This window comes from Lathyrus oleraceus, chromosome 5, assembly GCF_024323335.1.
Source record: "Lathyrus oleraceus cultivar Zhongwan6 chromosome 5, CAAS_Psat_ZW6_1.0, whole genome shotgun sequence".
Taxonomy (NCBI): Eukaryota; Viridiplantae; Streptophyta; class Magnoliopsida; order Fabales; family Fabaceae; genus Lathyrus; species Lathyrus oleraceus.
Genome location: NC_066583.1, coordinates 521609989 through 521631477, shown reverse-complemented (window position 1 = coordinate 521631477; position 21489 = coordinate 521609989). Strand labels below are relative to the sequence as shown.

The following is a 21489-nucleotide window of genomic DNA, read 5'->3' as shown; positions in this document are numbered from 1 at the left end:
CCAATGCTACTGTTGATGTTGCTGCTACGGTCGAAACTCCTGTGGAGACTATAACACCGACCATTGTGACATCACTTGGTTCCTTATATTGTGAATAGGCTTGTTGTGCCTATCCCTGGGGGATACCCCAGAACTTTGCTTCTCAGTTTGCTAATGGGGATGCCTTTAACACTCATCAAACTCTTGTCGCCCCCAATGCTGCCAAGAATGCTATTTTCCCATGGGGTGCACCCACGATTTAGACTCCTCCCACGGTTGATGCTACCAACCCCGAGGATAACCAAGGTCAGGTTCCTGCTGAAACTCCTAAAAATGAAGATAAATACTGAGGCCCGCGCCTCCACTTTTGTGTTCCATCCCAGGATGCTCAACCTGTGAATGTGAACTAATTTCAAGCTGCTCCATTTGTTTACCCTGGGGAAACCTCTATACCAATGCAGACCTATGCACCTAACAACCCTGCACTTCAGTATGTGCAGACTGAGGCACCTCAGGCCCCTGATGCTCAAGTTGGAGGGCAGTTCCCTCATATGGCGCATGTTGCTTCCCAAACAGTGCCTATAGGTATCTCTTATCCTCCGCATGTGTTGTTTGCTCCTCAAAGTGCCCTTGTTTAGGAGATGGCTCCATCCACCTCTCGACCATCCAGTTAGGTCGGCATCCCCACTACTATTCCGGCCCAGCCTACGGATTACCAGTCCTCACCGAGAACTTTATCTATTTCTTTTCCTTTTTCTATTCTTTTGCGAGTAATCTTTAGATATAACACTAATTCGAGCGAGAACAATCAAAATGGTTCCCATGGAGTACCATGGATGTTTGGGGTGCTAATACCTTCTCATTGCATAACCGACTTCCTTACCCAGCATATCTCTTAACCAAGGGTTTTATCGATGTTTTCTCTTTCCTTAGGGAATAAATAAAGTTCAATGGAGACTCTATTGTATGTTTGAGCGTGCGATACGTTCAAGTATATTTCTGCTAGTTTCATCCATCATAAAAAATACACCAAAGTTATGAAAGTTACCAAATAGCTTGGATTTGTGTAAGGTGGAGTTTGACAGGTCATGTTTTTAATACATATAATCCTTTATTCTATGGCATATATATTTCCTTGTAATCCTTTTTGGTGTTTTAGTCCGATCTTAGACGAGGATAAAGTGAGATTAATAGATATTTATTTTTATGATTAGATAATGATAAAAACTGATTCTTTACAGAATAGAATTTGAACACATAAATCACACTTAATATATAATACTAGAATAATTGTATTATAAGGTTTCAAGAGTCTTGACATCTCATCTTCTCAAATGTATGAGAGTTTGATATCTCTATTCCTTTATTTATTTTAAGAGTAAACATGTTGAATTAATAAAACATAACTTCACCTCTAAGGTTTGAAAAACTAAAGAGACACCAACTCAATCTTTATCGAATTAAATTAAGGTTTATTTTAAAAGACAAACATCTAGTTCATAGTAACAATAGCTCATTAAGCACATAAACGAGACCTTACCTAGTACATAGAAATAAGATCTTGCGGTACATAGAAGTTAAAAACATAAGTTTTTTGAATGACATAGACATTGGCAAACAAAGATATGAACTAGTTTCGAGTATCTTTTAACCATCCATCAAGGTAAACTTGTTTGGAGTCAGGGGCGGATTTCGCTTTCTCAGCTCGAATATCTTTCAACCATCCATCAAGATAAGCTTGGTTGGAGTCAGATGTGGATTTTGCTTTCTCAGCTCGGATATCTTTCAACCATCCATCAAGGTAGACTTGGTTGGAGTCAGATGTGGATTTTGCTTTCTCAGCTCGGATATCTTTCAACCATCCGTCAAGGTAAACTTGCTTGGTGTCAGAGGGAGATTTTATTTTCTCAACTCGGGTATCTTTCAACCAACCATCAAGATAAACTTGTTTGGAGTCAGATGAGGATTTTGTTTTCTCAGATCGGGTATCTTTCAACCATCCATCAAGGTAAACTTGGTTGGAGTCAGGGGTGGATTTTGTTTGCTTTGCTCGGGTATCTTTCAACCAACCATCAAGATAAACTTGGTTGGAGTCAGAGGTGGATTTGACTTTCTCAGCTCGGGCATCTTTCAACCATCCATCAAGGTAAACTTGGTTGGAGTTTGAGGTGGATTTTTCTTTTTCTGATCGGGTATCTTTCAACCATCCATCAAGGTAAACTTGGTTGGAGTTAGGCGTGGACTTTGCTTTCTCAGATCTGATGTCTTTCAACCATCCATCAAGATAAACTTGGTTGGAGTCATCAGTAGATTTTACTTTCTCAGCTCGAATATCTTTCAACCATCCATCAAGGTAAACTTGGTTGGAGTCAGAGGTGGATTTTGCTTTCTCTGCTCGGGTATCTTTCAACCATCCATCAAGATAAACTTGGTTGGAGTCAGAGGTAGACTTAGCTTTCTCTGCGATTGGTTTTGTTTTTTCAGCTCGAGTATCTTTTAACCATCCATCAAGGTATACTTGGTTGGAATCAGGGGAATATTTTTCTTTCTCAGTTCGGGTATCTTTCAACCATCCATCAAGGTAAACTTGGTTGGAGTCAGAGATGGATTTCGCTCTCTCAGATCGGGTATCTTTCAACCATCCATCAAGATAAACTTGGTTAGAGTCATGGGTGAATTTTTGATTCTTCAATGGATTTTTGAGCCAACCATCAAGGTAAGGCTGATCAGCGTGTTTTTCTTCTACATTCTCTTGCTCAAGTTTCATATATCGAGCAGAGCTTCCTTGCCCATTCTACAATACAATTGAATGAAGGGATATTATTGAGTGATATTTAGATGGTAGATTTGATTAAAAAATGTGACATATTTTATTGCACAATTAAGAGATAATCATTATAGCATATGGATACAAAATTTGAAATAAAAATAAAAGAAAATTGATTATGAGTGAATGCGATGAATGCAAATATAGATAATGAAAAATGATAGATTACGATATTTAGCTGATGAAAAATATAAATTTAAGAGATAAAAGCATGCAGTAACTTACAATCAACAAGAGCAGGAGAAAAGGTAGGAGAAACAAAACATCTTTGTGTGTCATTTCTTTTCTGCTCTGTTATTGTTGAAAAACTATTTTAGTGTAAAAGATGCATTGAAGTGGAATTGAGTTGGCCTATTAATAGCTGAATGAGAAGAAAAAGTACAAATAATAGGACTTTAAGACTTTATTTGGCAAAATTATTTCTTTTAATTATAATTTATATCTTTTACATTATTTATAAGTGAATAAAAAGAAAATGAATAAATAACCAAGATATTGAGATTTTAGTTGTGAAGACTATTTTTTAAAATTTATAATTTATAAGTTCATACATCTAAATACAGTTTATTTACTAACATTTATTTTTTTCTAAGATCTTTTAGGTGTGTTTTTTGAGTTTTTAAAAAAATGATTAGTTTCTTTTAATTTTATAAATTCAATGAGTTAGTGTGATAAAATGTCCAATTAATTGAATTAGAATATTATTCAAATATACATGTAATATAATAATAGTGTTGGGATAGAGGAAACCTATGCTATGTAGTCTGTGCTCAGAAGTAGTATGTGGAGTCCACATCCTAGGTTCTTGTATTTTGTGCAAGAAATAAGACCCATTTAATTTTTAATATTTAATTTTTATTATTTAACAAATAAGAAATAGTAATGAAAATAAAAAAAATTCATTTACTACTACATAGCCAACAATAAATACAAAATAGTCTTAGGAAGAGACTTGCATGTTTAAGATGTTCACGTGAGTCAATTGAGAAGAAGTTACAGCATTTTTTGTTTATTCTAATCAAATATTATAAGGTGCAGAAGTTATGTGATGGTAAAAACCAAAAGATTGAAGGGTTTGAATTAGTAATAATATAAGGACAGAGATTTTATGATGAAATAATGCTCCAAGTACTCGTTCCATCTCATAATAAATATTATATTTGAAATATAGCAGGTTATATTGATGATGTTAATTTATAAAAAAAATCAACTATAAATATTTGTTTTGTGTATTTTTAATACATTTTTATTATTCACATTATTATTTAAAAGATATAAATTAATTATAAAGATTTGGTTGTAAATGTGATGGTGGTTTAGGTAACTACATAAGATTAACCGTTAAGCAAAAAGGAAAAAAAATAAAAGAAAAAATATAACAAATTTAAATATTCATATTCAAAAGATAATATAATATACTTAGATGTTTAGTCTCCTTAAAAGATATATATCAATGTCGATCTAAAGGATATTGAGACTTATGACGAATTTTATAACAAAAATAAAAATGATAATATTTAACATTTAAATTAAAAAATAATTAATTATTATGCATTGTTAATATAAAAAAATTTATAGTGTCGGTTTATCACCATCACCCGTTTGTATTATTTTATAAATTTTTAAAATAAAAGTCAAATTTTTTTTAATATCCGACAACCATGATTAACTGACGGTATAAAATTATTTTACACTGTCGATGTATTTCAATTAATTGTTACAAAATGAATTAATAACTAAATTATCATAATATTTTCATTTAATATTTATTTTCCATCGTTAATAAAATAAACATATCTAATCCTTATTAAAACACTATTATTAAAACATTATTGATATGAAATAAAATTTTATTAACTTTAATTTATAAACCATTAATGGAAGAGTTATATTACTGCACTATTTTAAAATTCTTATTATATTATTGTCATATAAATTTTTAGTGGTGTCTACTATCAAACATTTTTTTTATCAATAAATCAATATTTAAAAAGTTATCATTATCTATGTTTTTAAATTTATCTGTATATCTGACTACTCCTAATAAGTTTTTATTTTTATTTCTTAAGTTATAATAATATATTTGTAGATGATTCGTAAAAAGTGGTGTGGAAAATTCACTAATGAATGATGGGGGCTCTTCTTCAAATAAAATATTTGGAAATATTTTTTTTAACAATTTTGTTTCAAAAAGAGGCAAAGCAAAAAAAAATATATTTTCTAAATTTTACAAAATCAAAGTTCTATCGGATAGAGGAAACCCTATCCTATGTAATCGGCTAAGAAGTAGGTGGAGTCAATATTCTTGGATTTTGTATATTGTGAATCATGAGTCATGTTGTTTACCATAAGCTTATGAATCTTCTGCTTCCAACTCCTAGGATTTCACTACATAGCTAACAATAAATAAAATAGTCTCACAATAAACACTTAAATAGTGTGAAGAGACTTGCATGCTTGTTAAGCTCACATGTTTGCAAGTAGGCTGACATGCTTATGTAGTTAACTGAATTGAAGAAGTTACAATATTTTTGGTTTACTATTAAATTGTTGGTTTAATCAAAGATGATAAAATATTTCTCCAAATAAATTAGTAGTCATTCCTTTTCATAACAAGTATTCCCTTTGAAATAATTTTTTTGTAAAGATAATAATTTAAAATATTAATTTTAATGATAATATTATAGTAATCTTATAATTAATAATTGATTAAAACTAAAATTCATAAATAAAGATATATCAATACCATTGATGTGCACACTCTGGTGCAATTCTACGACCCTCCGTTGATATGCTTCACTTTTCAAGATTATCAGTTGACACCCATGTTGAAAGAGTATTCACATATTCTGGGTATTGGGATCAAGAACCGAGTGCCCTATGTCTGCACTAAGGAACTCCCCAAATATCAAGTCCTTGTTGAAGCCCTCCACGTAGGGAAGAAGGAAGTGGAGTTGGACCTAAAGCCTAAAGGTGGAACCCATGGTTTTACCTCAAAGTTTCTAGTGGATAAAGCTACTACCTTTGTTGATGATGAGAGTTGGACACCTTTCAACGTCATTCTAGCTCTACTTATGTATGAGATCATACTGTTTTTGAACATGGAAGAATTCGTGGATCTGGCTGCTATTCATATTTTCTTAACTCAGAATCCCGTTCCTATTATTCTTGTTGATACTTACTACTCCATCCATGCAAGGACTTAGAAGAAGAAGGGAACCATCATCTGCTGTACCCCTTTGATGTATAAATGATTCATTTCGCATTTACCCAGCAAAGGTCGTTTCATTGAAAACAAAGACAATTTGAAGTGGTCCTAGAGGATCATGTCCTTGAATGCCGAAGATATTTCCTGGTACTCTCGAGTCTACGACAACGTCAAACTCATCCTCAACTATGGTGACTTCCCTAATGTACCTCTTCTTGGTACAAAAGGGGGATTCAACTACAACCCGAGGTTGGCACTGCGACAGTTTGGATACCCCATGGTAGATAAACCTAATTCTAAGAGTGTAGAAGGTTTTGTTTTACATGAAGGGGTTGATGATCCAGAGTTACTCAAGAAGATTATCAAGGCTTTGGGAGAAATTTATCCTCAAGGAAGAGCATAAATGGGTAAGAAGAACAGCATAGCCATGGAAGCTTACACCAGATGGGCGTTGCACCCCAAAATTTTCTCACTTAGTTTTCAACCATCATATGCTTATTGCTTCTCATACATTGCATTTACATTAGTACTTGTGGGCGGGATCAAGGATTCCTAGAGCTTGTGATCATCAGTTGAAGATGAAAGTTTTCTAGAGCTTGTGATCATGAGTACCTTATTGATTCAAGATCATTGGATTTCTGAATTCCCCAAGAGAAGAATCTCTGAGGAATCAGGGTGTGGCTTCAAGTTACTTGTCCCCTAAGCCTTTTGATCAGGAATTAGGGTTTTGGCCCCTTTCAAGAATTGAGTTGAATTTTCATCAAGACTTGGTTTCTTTGTTCAATTGATGGTCCAAGGTATCAAGTATGACCATTGGATTCATCACAAGACTTCTCAAAGCATTGCATTCGATGATTGTTGAATTTTGACCTGATTAGTGAAAAAGTCAATTGTTGGTCAAAGGCTGTTTCTAACAAATTTCTTGAGCAACTTGGTTATCAATGGCTTTTATGTGTACTAGGGCATCCTCATTTGAATCATGGACCTTTGGTTGGTATCATTTGATGTTCAGTGGCTTATTCTTGATTATTTGATTATTTGAGGCAAAAGTCAACAAAAGTCAACTATTGACCAAGTGGACTTTTGGTCAAAGTTGAAGTCAAAAATCATTTTTCAACATCATATGGATTTTGATGGAAGAAACTCAAGGGAAATGTGGTTTTGGAAGCTAACTTGTTCATGAAGTAACTTGGTGAAGTGAAAATTTTTCTAAGTATAAAAGTTACTCCATAGTGTTGATTTTGTAAAATTCATAACTTCCTCATTTTTTATTGGAAATTTGAAAACTTTATATTCCTGGAAATATGGTAAGAATACCTACAAGTTTTTCAATGTGGTCCCATGTCCAAAAAATGCTTATTTTGAGACTTGTGGAGCAAGACATTATAGGTCACTTTTGAGAATTATGGGTCATTTTCACCACTCATCCATTTTCTAGGACACTTTTTGGGACTTTAAAAGTTTCAAATCAAAAATTTCTCCCAACGTGAAAGGTGTAGGGAATCTCAATTCATTTCTAAAATGTGCAAGAACTTGAGCTAACTCTCAAAATTGAGAAAGTTATGGCCATGAGGCCAAGGGATGGTTTTTGTGAATTTACTAAAACCTAGTTTTGCATATACTCCATTTTCTCAAAATGTAGCCATTCTTTTTGACTCAAATCAATCCCATAACCTATTTGGGTCGTGAATGATAGTATCTTGTCTTCTATTTGCACCCACGCAACCATTTTGGCCAATTTTGCAATTAAAACCTCATTTTTGCCAAAAATGGTAACTTTGATGTTTCTCTCTCCACACTCCACTAACGTGTATCATCTTTTTCCCATGTACTACTGCATTTATGAGGTGTCCAAAATGCACAAACCCCATAGCCAAATGTGAGCAAAACACAACCTTGCTTAACAAGTTGATTTTTAGTCTTATCTTCCATTTATGCCCTCCAACGTCTCTTTGCTTGCACTGACTCTTCTACCCTCACTTTGGGGGCCTATATAAGAAAGGCAAGTCGTCCATTTCACAACACACAAGCTCTCTCTTCCTCTTTCACAAAAAATTACCAAATTGGTCTTATCTTTCTCCCTCTTGAATCAAGCTTTTTCTCCAGAATTTCTCAACATCAAAACTCTTTATTTGAGTTCAAGGAAGAAGATTTTACAAGAGTTTCTGGGTTTCTTTTGGTTTTGGAAGCACAAGAGGACAGTGGACTCTTTCTCCACTTGATAAGCTTGCAAAAACCTAATCATGACATTTAAAAATCTGCAAATTATTGTGTGTATTCTTGATGATGTTTAGAACATTTTTCATGTTGAAACTTTCCATTGATTCTTACTTGATTCTCTGATTTCTGGATTGGAAGTTATTTGATGAAAATGATTTTTAGCCAACTTCTCACCCATATTTCTCTCTCATCTTTCATCATTTAAAAAAAATTCTAAACTAAAGTTGTAGATCTCTCTGAGATCTATAACTTTGGTGTTTACAATTTTTTATTTCATCAAGAGATGAAGGAGAAAAATGTAAGTGAAGTTACTTGAGTGAAAATCGTGAACCATGATTTCAAGTGAAAAATGATTTTTAGCCAACTTCTCTCCCAGATTTCTCTCTCATCTTTCATCCCTTTGAAAAAAATTTCTAAACCAAAGTTGTAGATCTCTCTGAGATCTACAACTTTGGTCCTTACAACTTTTTATTTCATCAAGAAAAGAAGGAGAAAAATAGATTCAAAGTTGACCTGGTGGAAAATTGTGAAACACGATTTTGGTAGTGTTTTTGAAGATTTTTTCATGTTGCATGGCCACATGGCGTGTTTTGACTAGCTCACCTTGGTTTTGTCCTCTAGCATCCAATGATTGAGTTTGTTTTCATTGGCTGACACGGAAGACCATGTGGATTTATTTGACCAAACATTTCTTTTTAGTTATTCATTTTCATTTATTTTCTCTTACTTGTTTATTTTATTAAAAATATTTTTAATTATCAAAAAAATACAAAACAAATATGTTTTGAAAGGTATTTGTGTCTACTTTTTATATATGATTTTTTTTTTCCATTTAGTTTGCTATTTTTGGTATTTTAATTGTTAAAATATGTTTATTTTGTTATTTCTTTTATATAGCTTGTGTATTTAATTATTTCTGGCCAATTTATGAACCCTAAAAATCTCAAAAAAAATATTTTCATGTTTCGTTAAGTTTTCTTGAATTTTTGGTGGTCTTCGACCAAATTTATTTTTAGTTTTACTTTGTTTTCAAAATTTGACAAGATTTAAATGGTTTTTTTTTGAGGTTTTATGGTTTCTACATGAAGTTTCAATGTAATTCCTCCATTTCCATTGGTCATAAAAATTCACAAAAAAAAATTCTAGCTTCGGTAAGATGTTAAGTTAATATTTGTTATTTTGTAGATTTTTTGATTTTGTTTTTGTGCCTTGTTCAAGTTTATTTTGTTCAAAGGTCTTTTTAGACTAGTTTGTGAGCTAGTTTCAACTTTTCTTTTTGTTTTGGTGCTTCCTTGATCTTTTGGCTTGAGCAAGTATATGCCTTTGATTTGTTAGAGGTTTGAACTCCTGTAAATATTTTTGTTTGGATTTTATATTCTATTTTTCTATTTTCTTTGGTTTTTTGATCATGAACATCCCTTTTGCCTAGTGTAATTGGACCCAACTTCATTTTGAAGCTTGTAGACATAATTTAAGGCTTATTTTTGGGTATGTTGTGATAATTTGGAGGTGACAACTTATTTTCAATTGTTGGAAATTTTAAGTTGATCATTTAGTTTTTACCTTAAGCATATAAGTTTGTGTGGTTTGTAAACCCTAGTTTCTTATCCTTTTGATCTTTTGAGCCAACTTTTGCTTTGACCTTGACTCCATTGATGCTTATAAGAATGATAAGCTCAAGGATAGTCTTCTAAAAGACTGAGAGGCATTTGACTTTATTTGATCACCTTGATCTTTCTCTTCGAATGTGTTTCTTTCTTATGCTTATTTGTGGATTTTGTGAGATACATGGAATGCATTGATGCAAACCATTAAGGATTTGATTCTCATTTCCTTATCTTATTCTCATGACATGTTTAGGGACTTAAGATCAATTTGGTTGATCCATTTAAGCTCCCTAACTTGTGTTTGTTATGTTTGTCTTTGTTGCTTTATTTTCATTCATATGTGATTAAGGTTAAGAGATTGTTTTGATGCATTCCTTTGCCAAATACCTTTCATCCATATTGAATTAAACCTTGTGTTTTTGCTACTGACTTCTAAATTCATTGTAACTTTAAGGTATAACATCTATGATTCTATGGCTTGCATTCAATTACAAATCCATTTTGATGACTTTTGGAAGCAACATTTCTCCTCCTCCCACTTTGTTTTCATTCCTCTTTGATGGTGAGACCTTTAGAGTTAAGGATCCATATTTGGATTGATATTTGAAGTATGTTTTCAAGTGTATGTGAATCTTGCACTCTTTCATCTTTGTCCTTCCTTCTTGCTTGCATTACATGTTTGCTTCCTTTGAGCTTTGTTTGATAATTTCGCTAGTTAGTTTTGTATCTTGAGGACTATTTCATTTGTTGAATGGTGTTCAATGATTGATACTTGTTGGTATGTCTTAGATACTGCCTTCTCTTGTTTTTTTTTATCCTTTAGTGATCATACCTTCCTTGTTTGACCTTTGATACATGATTCCTTTGTGCGATGATATCTTTCACTTGTGTGAATTGTGTTTGTTTTGTGCTTTGATCATTTGGCATCCTTTGTGATATTTTACTGACTTTGGGCTTGTCATTGCCTTGTCACATGGATATTTGATCATACATTAGTTTTTTTTTGCTTTGCATAGATTACTTGAGTATTGCTTCGTGTGCATTACATCTTGTGGCAATCTTATGCATCCTCTTTGTGAGTTGCTTTGTTGCTTGATCATAACATGCATGTTATTTATCCTTGCTTACTTCCTTATTCTTTATTTTCCATGATCCCTTAGGATTTGGCTTCATCTTGTGCAAGATAAGTCATTAGACATTAGGATTCTATCCATACATGCTAATATTAGGGTTTTGCTTAGTCTCCCCAATCCTCGACTTTAAGGGCCATTATTGCATGACAGCACCAGGGCTTTGTGTAGTCTCCCCTTAGTCTTTTCCTCTTTCTTTTGAATTAGACCTTCTTTTTCTAAATCAAATTCAAAACACTAAGCCATAAACGAGTTGGTTCACATGTTACGAGACTTAAGTAATAGGAGGACGAAGCAGTACATTCCGTTTACCGTTATTTTTCTTATTCATAGCCTTTTTATTATGGACCAATTCTCAAATCTTTTTTCATAAAAGTAGAGAAGGAAGAGTGTCCCTGCATTGGGATTAAGTCATCACTATCTATAAATAAAAATACAAACCAAATCAAACTCTTTTCGGTCTCTTGGCCCTTTTTCTTTTGCAAACCTTTTTCTTAACAAAGGATATGTTATTTCCATTCCGTGCAATGCGATGTGTAAGTCCACAAATATCGGGCGATAAGTCGTCAAAATGGTAGAGTGTGAATGTAACATTATCCGCCTAAAAAACACAAACAAACCAACTTTTAAGGTGAACTACAAATGCCTTGATCCCTCACTAAGGGGGTACGTAGGCACAAAGGTTCACAATCACGTCAGGCACATTAATAAAAACCTTTTATTTTTCTTTGTAAATAAATCAACTTTCTAATATGCATTGCATTCCCCCTTAGCTTTTAAGCTTTAAATTTAGACACCCTTAGAACAGACAAACTTATGTGGATACCATAGAGTACTACGGACGTGAGGGGTACTAATACATTCCCCTTGCGTAACCGACTTTCGTGCCTAGTTTTCTTTAGGGGTTTCTCGATATTTTTCCGTTTTACTTTTGGAATAAATAAAATTTCGGTGGCGAATCTATTTCAATCGAGTTAGGTTAATCAATAGCTTACACTCAGAATTTTCCCACCGCGACAGCTGGCGACTCTGTTGGGGACTGAGGCAATTGCCCTAAGCGAGTCAATCCTAGCACTTGTTTGTTTTGTTTCTTTGGGTGTTTATCTGGTCATTGCTTTATTTTCTATCACTGTTGTATATATGTTTGCATGCATCTGCATCTGGGATACCCGGTTATATACACTGTTGTTTTGCTGTTGTTTTCTTGGTGGGTGGGTAATACTATGAGGTAAAAGGCCCTGTACCCAGGCAATAGATGTCACTTAGGAAACCTACGAATAGAGTAGAGACATGACGACTATTCAGGGGAAGATCTATTTAGTGCGGTCATGTGAGCTACACACATATGAGGTTTTCGATGTGGGATGCTATCGTTATGCACACTATGCTTCTACTATGATAGTACTTTCACACAGACCGATGAATCTGTGGACCTTTCGACCTTACCCTAACCAGGTTTTACCTATGAGTGGGGTGAGAATTCTTGAACATGTACATGCTACAAAATTTTGGTACTTGGTTCCGTGGTATTTCTCAGTTGACATCGAACTTTTGGTCCTATGATATCTGGTTATTTCAAGACACAGACAACAGAACTTCAGTGTCCATCAACCTTGATCCCACTTGCTTGTGTGACATACACATACATAACATTCATTTTATTTTTTGTATAAAAAAGAATCTAACCATGCATACACATATCATTTCTAGGAAATTCAAAGTTCTTGTTAACTCTTAAGATGTCAAACAACAAAGATACATGCACGAGACTCCTCATAAACAAGACCACCTACACCTTTTATCCATTTGACTTATCTAGGCTGCGAGGGTTGAGTAAGAGAGTGGTTGACAGAAATGTTGAGGCATTCGCAAGTGAGTATGGGAACATCATGTTCTTTCTGCATTCTGGGATTGATGACCAAGCTATTAACATGTTGCTGCAATTCTATGACCCTGAGCTACGATGCTTCACCTTCCAAGATTACCAGTTGGCTCCAACGTTGGAGGAGTATTCTTCTCTTCTCAGAATTCCTATCAAAGAGGAGGTTCTGTTTGTGAGTGTTCCTGAAGATCCAGATTTTCAGCTGATCGCAAATACCCTTTATTTGGGTATAGGAGAAGTTAAGGAGCATTGAAGTGTGAAGAAGAATGGTGTCTGTGGTGGAAGTTAGGTGATTTTTAATAGATCGCTAGCTATGATGGTGTATGGAGCTGTATTATTTCCCGATGTGGAGAATTTGATTGGTCTAGCTGCTATTTGCATCTTTATAGGAAGGAACCCTGTTCCTACTATTCTCGCTGATACTTATTATGCTATTCACTCCCAACATGGAAAGAGAGGAGCCGTGGTTTTGTTGTCTACATTTTCTTTACAAATGGTTCTTGATTCATCTTCCTATAAAAGGACCATTCGTAGAAACACGAGGTACTTTGAAATGGTCCAAAAGGGTGATGGATTTGACTTCGTTTGATATAACATGGGCTAATGGTATGCATGTTACTGAGATGATCACTAGTTGTGGGGAGTTCTCCAATGTTCCTCTCATGGGGACGAAAGGGTGTATCAACTATAATCCTGTATTGGCTATCCGTCAGTTGGGATTTGCTTTGAGAGGTGAGCCCAATGAATGAGAGATAGAAACTTCAGTTTGCTTTGCTAAGAAGGAGAAACCCGAGTTGTTGAAAAGAGTGAAGACATCTTGGCGGAAAATCCATAAGAAGGGTAAAGCATTCTTTGGACCAAAAGAGAATGTGGCTTTACATCCATATGTTGCATGAATCAAGAAAAGGGTTGAGGTGCTCATGTTACCTTTTGAGAGAGAAGAACCATTCTACAAACAACTTTCTCAGTTGGATTATGATGAGCCTATCATGATACCCATTGAGAATTATCAACAGTTGCAAGCGGAAAACTACCAAACTCAAGCTAAGAAAGATGAGATGGGGATGCAACTCTACCAGGTTGATCAAGAGAAGAGACAACTGCACAAGCTTAAAGAGGCAAGAGGAATTGTTCCTACAAAGAGGCAAAGGCTAGAAAATTCAAGAGCATCTGAAGACAGAAACAAAGAAACGTAAGAGCTAAAGAGAGAATTATTCAAAGCGCAACAGAGGAATCTCAAATTGGAAGCGTCAAAAGAAAAGTCAAAAGCTAAGCACAAGAAAGAGTTGAAGATCCTGGAAAATAAGTTGCAAGATGAACAAAAGGAGGTTGGTAGAGTCAAAGGTGAAAATAAGAGACTTGAGTTTAATCTCAAGGAATGTCAGAAGTACCTTGACAAAGCTCTTGAAAAGAATAAGAAGCTTGAAGAAGAGCTTGAAAGAAGAAGAGGAAATCCTAGTGAAGACTGTGATAGGTGTGACCAATTATGCAGAGAGTTCCAGTACATGGAGGTTATGATGCGTCACAAGGACCTTATCATCAAAAGTTTGATTGAACAACCTAGACATAAAGACACAAACAAGCTGTTCGAGGAGTCCAAAGCTTGGAGCCAGAATCATTTGAAGGTTGGACCTCTATATTATGTAGAGATGTCTGATTAGCTTACTTTTGGTTGTATTTTTATGTTTTGTACTTTGTGAGCACCTCTAGACTTGTTGGATGGGGAACCTATCTTTTAGCATTTCCGTATTTACTCTATGTTGAACTCAGTTGTGTTCTTGTTCTGATAATTTTAATGAGATGAGCAGTTATTTTCGGCAGTGTTTCCTTTTATCGCCTATGGTATTTTGTTGTTATCATCTTAATGAGAGACAAAACTTTGAGTTCCTGGAAGTGATAAAACATAGCATACACATAGCATACACATTTCATGCATAACAGGTTATTTGTGGTCATCTTCTTATTTCTTCTGTAGAGAAATTGCAATTTCTAGTTTTCACCGTTACTCAACTCGTGCCAACGAGCAACGAAAGATGGAACGAATACAAGCAGACATGGCAACAATGCAAGAGCAAGTTGCTGCACAGATGAGTCAGTTCATGGAACTAATGCAGAATATGGCTATCAGGCAAGAAGAATTAAGGGCGATTGTCCTTAGGACCACTAAAGGGAATCCATTTCGTGAAGACGATAATGAGAACAATTGGAATCCTCCTCCCCCTCCTCCTCCTCCTTCTCATCCGCCCACACCTCGACATGATGGGAATCCTCCACCTCCTTCGCCACCTCCTCCTCCTCCGACACCTCTGCATGTTGGGAATGTCTGTATCAGAAATCCAATTGAGCAAGTGTTCGCTCATCCTAGGAGGACCATGCAGATTCTTGTCCAAGAAGATGATCAATATAAGGATTACTATTCCAATGCTTAAGAGAATGTTGCTGATGAGAAATTTTGTATGCTGGAAGAAAGGTTGGGTGCTATGGAGAACCAAGATGTCATGGGGATGGATTTCAATGACATGGGTCTTGTTCCCGGGCTTAGAATTCCAAACAAATTCAAGGTACCCGAGTTCATCAAGTACAAGGGTAATTCTTTCCCAAAGACTCATATGCGTGCTTATTTCAGAAAAATGTTTGCATATTCCAATGATGAGAAGATGCTGATGCATTTCTTCCTAGACAGTCTGACAGGAGGATCTCTTTATTGGTACATGTCTTTGGAGAGGGATAATGTATGAAGCTGGAGAGAATTGGTGAATGCCTTTGTAACACATTACCACTACAACTCTGATATGGCTCCCAATCACACTCAGTTGCAGAATTTGACACAAGGGCACAATGAATCTTTAAAGAGTACACGCAAAGATGGCTCGAGTTCAACCTCCAACGATGGAGCGTGAGCTTGTTGATCTATTTATGGGAACTCTTCAAGGAGTTTACTATGATTGTTTGGTTGGTTGCGCTACTGCTGGTTTCCCAGATGTGGTCACGGCTGGTGAGCGTGTTGAAGTGGGTATCAAGCTTGGCAAGATTCAGGTTCCTAGTTCTGGAAGTTCATCTGATAAGGGTAAGAAGCCTTTCACAGGCTTTTCGAAGAAGAAAGAAGATTCTAGTGCTGCTTATATGGGTAAAGGTAAATCGATAGCCTATTCCGAACAAGTAGATGTTGTCACAATTCCTACTGCTACGTCTCGCCAGCAAACTCAACAACCTAGACAATAACAACAGACTGCTCCTCGCCAGAGAAATGCTCAACAAAGGACTAGGGGTCCACCTAGGAAATTCACTCCTCTGCCTATGACCTATGCTCAGTTGTTTAATCATCTTCGCCAGATCAACTTGATTGAATTGAGAAATTGGACAGTGCCAGACCCTCTCCCTGCTAGTCATAATCCAAATGCCAGATGTGTGTTTCACTTCGGAGGTGTTGGGCACGGCATTGAGAACTACTGGGCGTTCAAACACAAAGTGCAAGACCTTATTGAAATAAGAATATTGAGTTTGAGCCTCCTAATGGACCAAATGTGGTACAGAATCCCATGCCACCTCATAGAGGTGTTGCTGTGAGTGCTATTGAAGTAGATGAAGAGTTAAATATGATCATGGATGTTAGTCTTGTGACTACCCAACTGCCTTTTGTCAAAGAATATCTTTTCAAGATGGGTCTCTTTCCTGGTTGTGCTGCTGATTGTAAAAATTGTTTATATCAGTGTAATGGTTGTGATTGTCCGAAGTCTGAAATTCAGAATCTAACTAACGAGGGGTCTCTACAGTTTGACCCTCTGAAAAAGAAAGTTGTAGAGGAAGTTGACGTTATCACTATTCCTGTGCCTCTAAAGAAACCCACTATTCGTATTACTTTACCAGGCCTTGTTCCTTATAGCAGTGATAAAGGTGTTCCATGGAACTATGGGGCAGAAGTATATTACCAAGGGCAGAAGGTTAATGTTAAGACTCCTAATTCCGATGTTAATGATGTTGGTGGAACTAGTCGAATTACTAGAAGTGGCAGTGTGTTCTCTCCTGTTCAAAAGATTCCTGAGGTAAATGTTGAGGCTTTGGATAAAGCCAAAGGAAAGAGAGTTTGTAGTTGAAGGAACTGATGCTAAGCCAGAACTTTCTGTTCCCGAACCTCCTGTGCAGAATACTCAACCTTCCGGTTTGAATTCGGGGATGCCATCTAATGAAGAAGTTGAAGAGCTTATGATATACATCCGAAGAAGTGACTATAGAGTGATTGATCGGTTAAGCAAGACACCGTCGAAAATCTCTATTTTGTCCTTTCTGCGAGATTCGAAAGCTCATAGAAATACCTTAATAAACCTGCTGAACACTTCCTTTGTACCACAAGAGATATCAGTAAATCAGTTTGAACATGTAGTTACGAGCATTACTGCAAGCAATGGTTTAGGTTTCACTGATTTTGATTTGCCTCCCGAGGGGAGAAATCACAACAAAGCTCTTCATATTTCTTTGGAATGTACAGGTGTGACTTTGTCCAGTGTGTTGATTGACACGGGTTCGTCTTTGAATGTACTCCCAAAAGCAGCGCTGATGAAATTATACTATCAAGGGGTGGAGATTTGACCAAGTGATTTGATTATATTCCTAAAAATCTGGGAAGAATATCTACAAGTTTGTCAATTTTGTCCCACGTCCAAAAAGTTCTTATTTTGAGACTTGTGGAGCAAGACATTATAGTTCACTTTTGAGAATTATGGGTCATTTTCACCATTCAACCATTTTCTAGGCCACTTTTTGGGACTTTAAAGGTTTCAAATCAAATTTCTTCCAACATGAAGTTGTAGGGCATCTCAATAAATTTCAAAAACATACAAGAACTTGAGCTAACTCTCAAAATTGAGAAAATTATGGTCATGAGGCCAAGGGGTGGTTTTTGTGAATTTACTAAAACCTAGTTTTACATATACTCCATTTTCTCAAAATGTAGCCATTTGTTTTGACTCAAATCAAGGCCATAACCTATTTGTGTCTTGGATGAGAGTACCCTGCCTTCTATTTGCACCCATGCAACCATTTTGGCCAATTTTGCAATTAAAACCTCATTTTTGCCAAAAATGGTAACTTTGATATTTCTCTCTCCATACTCCAATAACTTGTACCATCTTTTTCTCATGTACTACTACACTTATGAGGTTTCCAAAACACACAAACTCCTAGCCAAATGTGAGAAAAATGTAACCTTGCTTAATAAGTTGATTTTTGGTCTTATCTTCCATTTATGCCCACCAACATCTCTTTGCTTGCAATGCCTCTTCTACCCTTACTTTGGGGGCCTATAAAAGCAATCCGAGTCATCCATTTCACAACACACAAGCTCTCTCTTCCCCTTTCACAAAAACCACCAAATTGGTCTTATCTTTCTACCTCTTGAATCAAGCTTTTTATCCATAATTTCTCAATATCAAAACTCTTTATTTGAGTTCAAGGAAGAAGATTTTACAAGAGTTTCTGGGTTTCTTTTGGTTTTGGAAGCACAAGAGGGCAGTGGACTCTTTCTCCACTTGGTAAGCTTGCAAAACCCTAACCATGGTATTTAAAAATCTGGAAATTGTTGTGTGTGTTCTTGATGGTGTTTAGAACATTTTTCATGTTGAAACTTTCCATTGATTCTTGCTTGATTCTCTGATTTTTGGATTGGAAGTTATTTGATGAAAATGATTTTTAGCCAACTTCTCGCCAAAAATTCTCTCTCATCTTTCATCCTTTTGAAAAAATTTATAAACAAAAGTTGTAGATCTCTCTGAGATCTACAACTTTGGTGTTTACAATTTTTTATTTCATCAAGAGATGAATGAGAAAAATGGAAGTGAAGTTACCTGAGTGAAAATCATGAAACACGATTTCAAATGAAAAAAATGATTTTTAGCCAATTTCTCACATAGATTTCTCTCTCATCTTTCATCCTTTTGAATAAATTTCTAAACCAAAGTTGTAAATCTCTCTGAGATTTATAACTTAGGTGTTTACAACTTTTTATTTCATCAAGAAGTGAAGGAGAAAAATGGATTGGAAGTTGGCCTGGTGGGAAATCGTGAAACACGATTTTGGAAGTGTTTTTGAAGATTTTTTCATGTTGCATGGCCACATGGCGTGTTTTGACTGGCTCACCTTGTTTTTGTCCTATAACATCCAATGATTTTGTTTGTTTTCATTGGCTGACACGGAATACCATGTGGATTTATTTGACCAAACATTTCTTTTTAGTTATTCATTTTTTTTACTTGTTTATTTTATTAAAAATATTTTTAATTATCAAAAAAATACAAAACAAATATGTGTTGAAAGGTATTTGTGTCTACTTTTTATTTATGATTTTTTTTTTCCATTTAGTTTGCTATTTTTGGTATTTTAATTGCTGAAATGTGTTTATTTTGTTATTTCTTTTTAATAGCTTGTGCATTTAATTATATCTGGCCAATTTATGAATCCTAAAAATCCCAATAAAATATTTTCATGTTCCCTTAAGTTTTCTTGAATTTTTGGTGGTCTTCGACCAAATTTATTTTTAGTTTTGCTTTGTTTTCAAAATTTGATAAGATTTAAATGGTTTTTTTTTAGGTTTTATGGCTTCTACATGAAGTGTCAATGCAATTCCTCCACTTCCATTGGTCATAAGAATTCACAAAAATATTGTATAGCTTCTCTAAGATGTCAAGTTAATGTTTGTTATTTTTGTAGAGTTTTTGCTTTTGTTTTTGTACCTTATTCAAATTTATTTTGATCAAAGGTCTTTTTTGACTAGTTTGTGAGCTAGTTTCAACTTTTCTTTTTGTTTTGGTGCTTCTTGATCTTTTGGCTTGAGCAAGTATATGTCTTTGATTTGTTAGAGGTTTGATCTCTTGTAAATATTTTTTTTTTGGATTTTATATTCTATTTTTCTATTTTCTTTGGTTTTTTGATCATGAGCATCCCTTTTGCCTAGTGTAATTGGACCCAACTTCATTTTGAAGCTTGTAGACATAATTTAAGGCTTATTTTTGGGTATGTTATGATCATTTGGATGTGTCAACTTATTTTCAATTGTTGGAAATTTTAAGTTGATCATTTGGTTTTTACCTTAAGCATATAAGTTTGTGTGGTTTGTAAAACCTAGTTTCTTATTCTTTTGATCTTTTGAGCCAACTTTTGTTTTGACCTTGACTCCATTGATGCTTAGAAGAATGATAAGCTCAAGGATTGTCTTCTAAAAGACTTGAGAGGCATTTGACTTCATTTGATCACCTTGATCTTTATCTTTGAATGTGTTTCTTTCTTATGCTTATTTGTGGATTTTGTGAGATACATGGAATACATTGATGCAAACCATTAAGGATTTGATTCTAATTTCTTTATCTTATTTTCATGACATGTTTAGGGACTTAAGATCAATTTGGTTGATCCATTTAAGCTCCCTAACTTGTGTTTGTTACGTTTGTCTTTGTTGCTTTATTTTCATTCATATGTGATCAAGGTTAAAAGATTGTTTTAATGCATTCCTTTTCCAAATACATTTGATCCATATTGAATTGAACCTTGTGTGTTTTCTACTGACTTCTAAAGTCATCGTACCTTTAAGGTATATCTTCTATGATTCTATGGCTTGCATTCAATTACAGATCCATTTTGAGGACTTTTGGAAGCAACATTTGTCCTTCTCCCACTTTGTTTTCATTCCTCTTTGATGGTGAGACCTTTAGGGTTGAGGATCCATATTTGGATTGATATTTGAAGTATGTTTTCATGTGTATGTTAATGTTGAACTACTTTCATCTTTGTCCTTCCTTCTTGCTTGCATTACAAGTTTGCTTCCTTTGAGCTTTGTTTGATGTTTTCGCTAGTTAGTTTTGTATCTTGAGGACTATTTCATTTGTTGAATGGTGTTCAATGATTGATACTTATTCGTATGTCTTAGCTACCGCCTTATCTTTTTTGTTTTGATCCTTTAGTGATCATACCTTCCTTGTTTGACCTTTGATACATGATTCCTTTGTGCGATGATATTTTTCACTTGTGTGAATTATGTTTGTTTTGTGCTTTAGCCTTAGTTCTTTGATCATTTGGCATCCTTTATGATATGTTGCTGACTTTGGGATTGTCATTGCCTTGTCACATGGATATTTAATCATACATTGGTTTGTTTTGTTTTGCATAGATTGCTTGAGTATTGCTTCGTGTGCATTACATCTTGTAGTAATCTTGTGCATCCTCTTCGTGAGTTGTTTTGTTGCTTGACCACAGCATGCATGTTGCTTATCCTTGATTATTTCCTTATTCTTTGTTTGCCATAATCCCTTAGGATTTGACTTCATCTTGTGCAAGATAAGTCATTAGATCTTAGGATTCTATCCATGCATGCAAATATTAGGGTTTTGCTTAGTCTCCCCAATCCTCGACTTTAAGGGCCACTATTGCATGACAACACTAGGGCTTTGTGTAGTCTCCCCTTAGTCTTTTCTTCTTTATTTTGCATTAGACCTTCTTTTTCTTAATAAAATTCAAAACACTAAGCTATAAACGAGTTGGTTCACATGTTACGAGACTTAAGTAATAGGAGGGTAACGAGGCGGTACATTCCGTTTACCGTTATTTCTCTTATTCATAGCCTTTTATTGTGGACCAATTCTCAAATCTTT

General features: G+C 35.0%; 1 protein-coding gene across 10 annotated transcripts in view; it reads right to left on the bottom strand.

Moving 5' to 3' along the window:
• Positions 1-1415: 1415 nt before the first annotated feature.
• Positions 1416-21489, bottom strand: part of LOC127086001 (uncharacterized) — a 51891-nt gene continuing 31817 nt past the window's right edge. For 5 of the 10 annotated variants that reach the window (XM_051026615.1, XM_051026619.1, XM_051026623.1 and 2 more), the window contains 2 exons: positions 1850-2125; positions 1416-1780 (listed from right to left, as the gene is read on the bottom strand). In XM_051026615.1, coding sequence (XP_050882572.1) covers positions 1610-1780; positions 1850-2125 — 447 coding nt within the window. In that variant the 3' untranslated portion in view covers positions 1416-1609. Of the gene's footprint in view, positions 2424-21489 lie in introns of all 10 variants that reach the window. The other 5 variants (XM_051026617.1, XM_051026618.1, XM_051026621.1 and 2 more) reach the window with 4 other exon arrangements.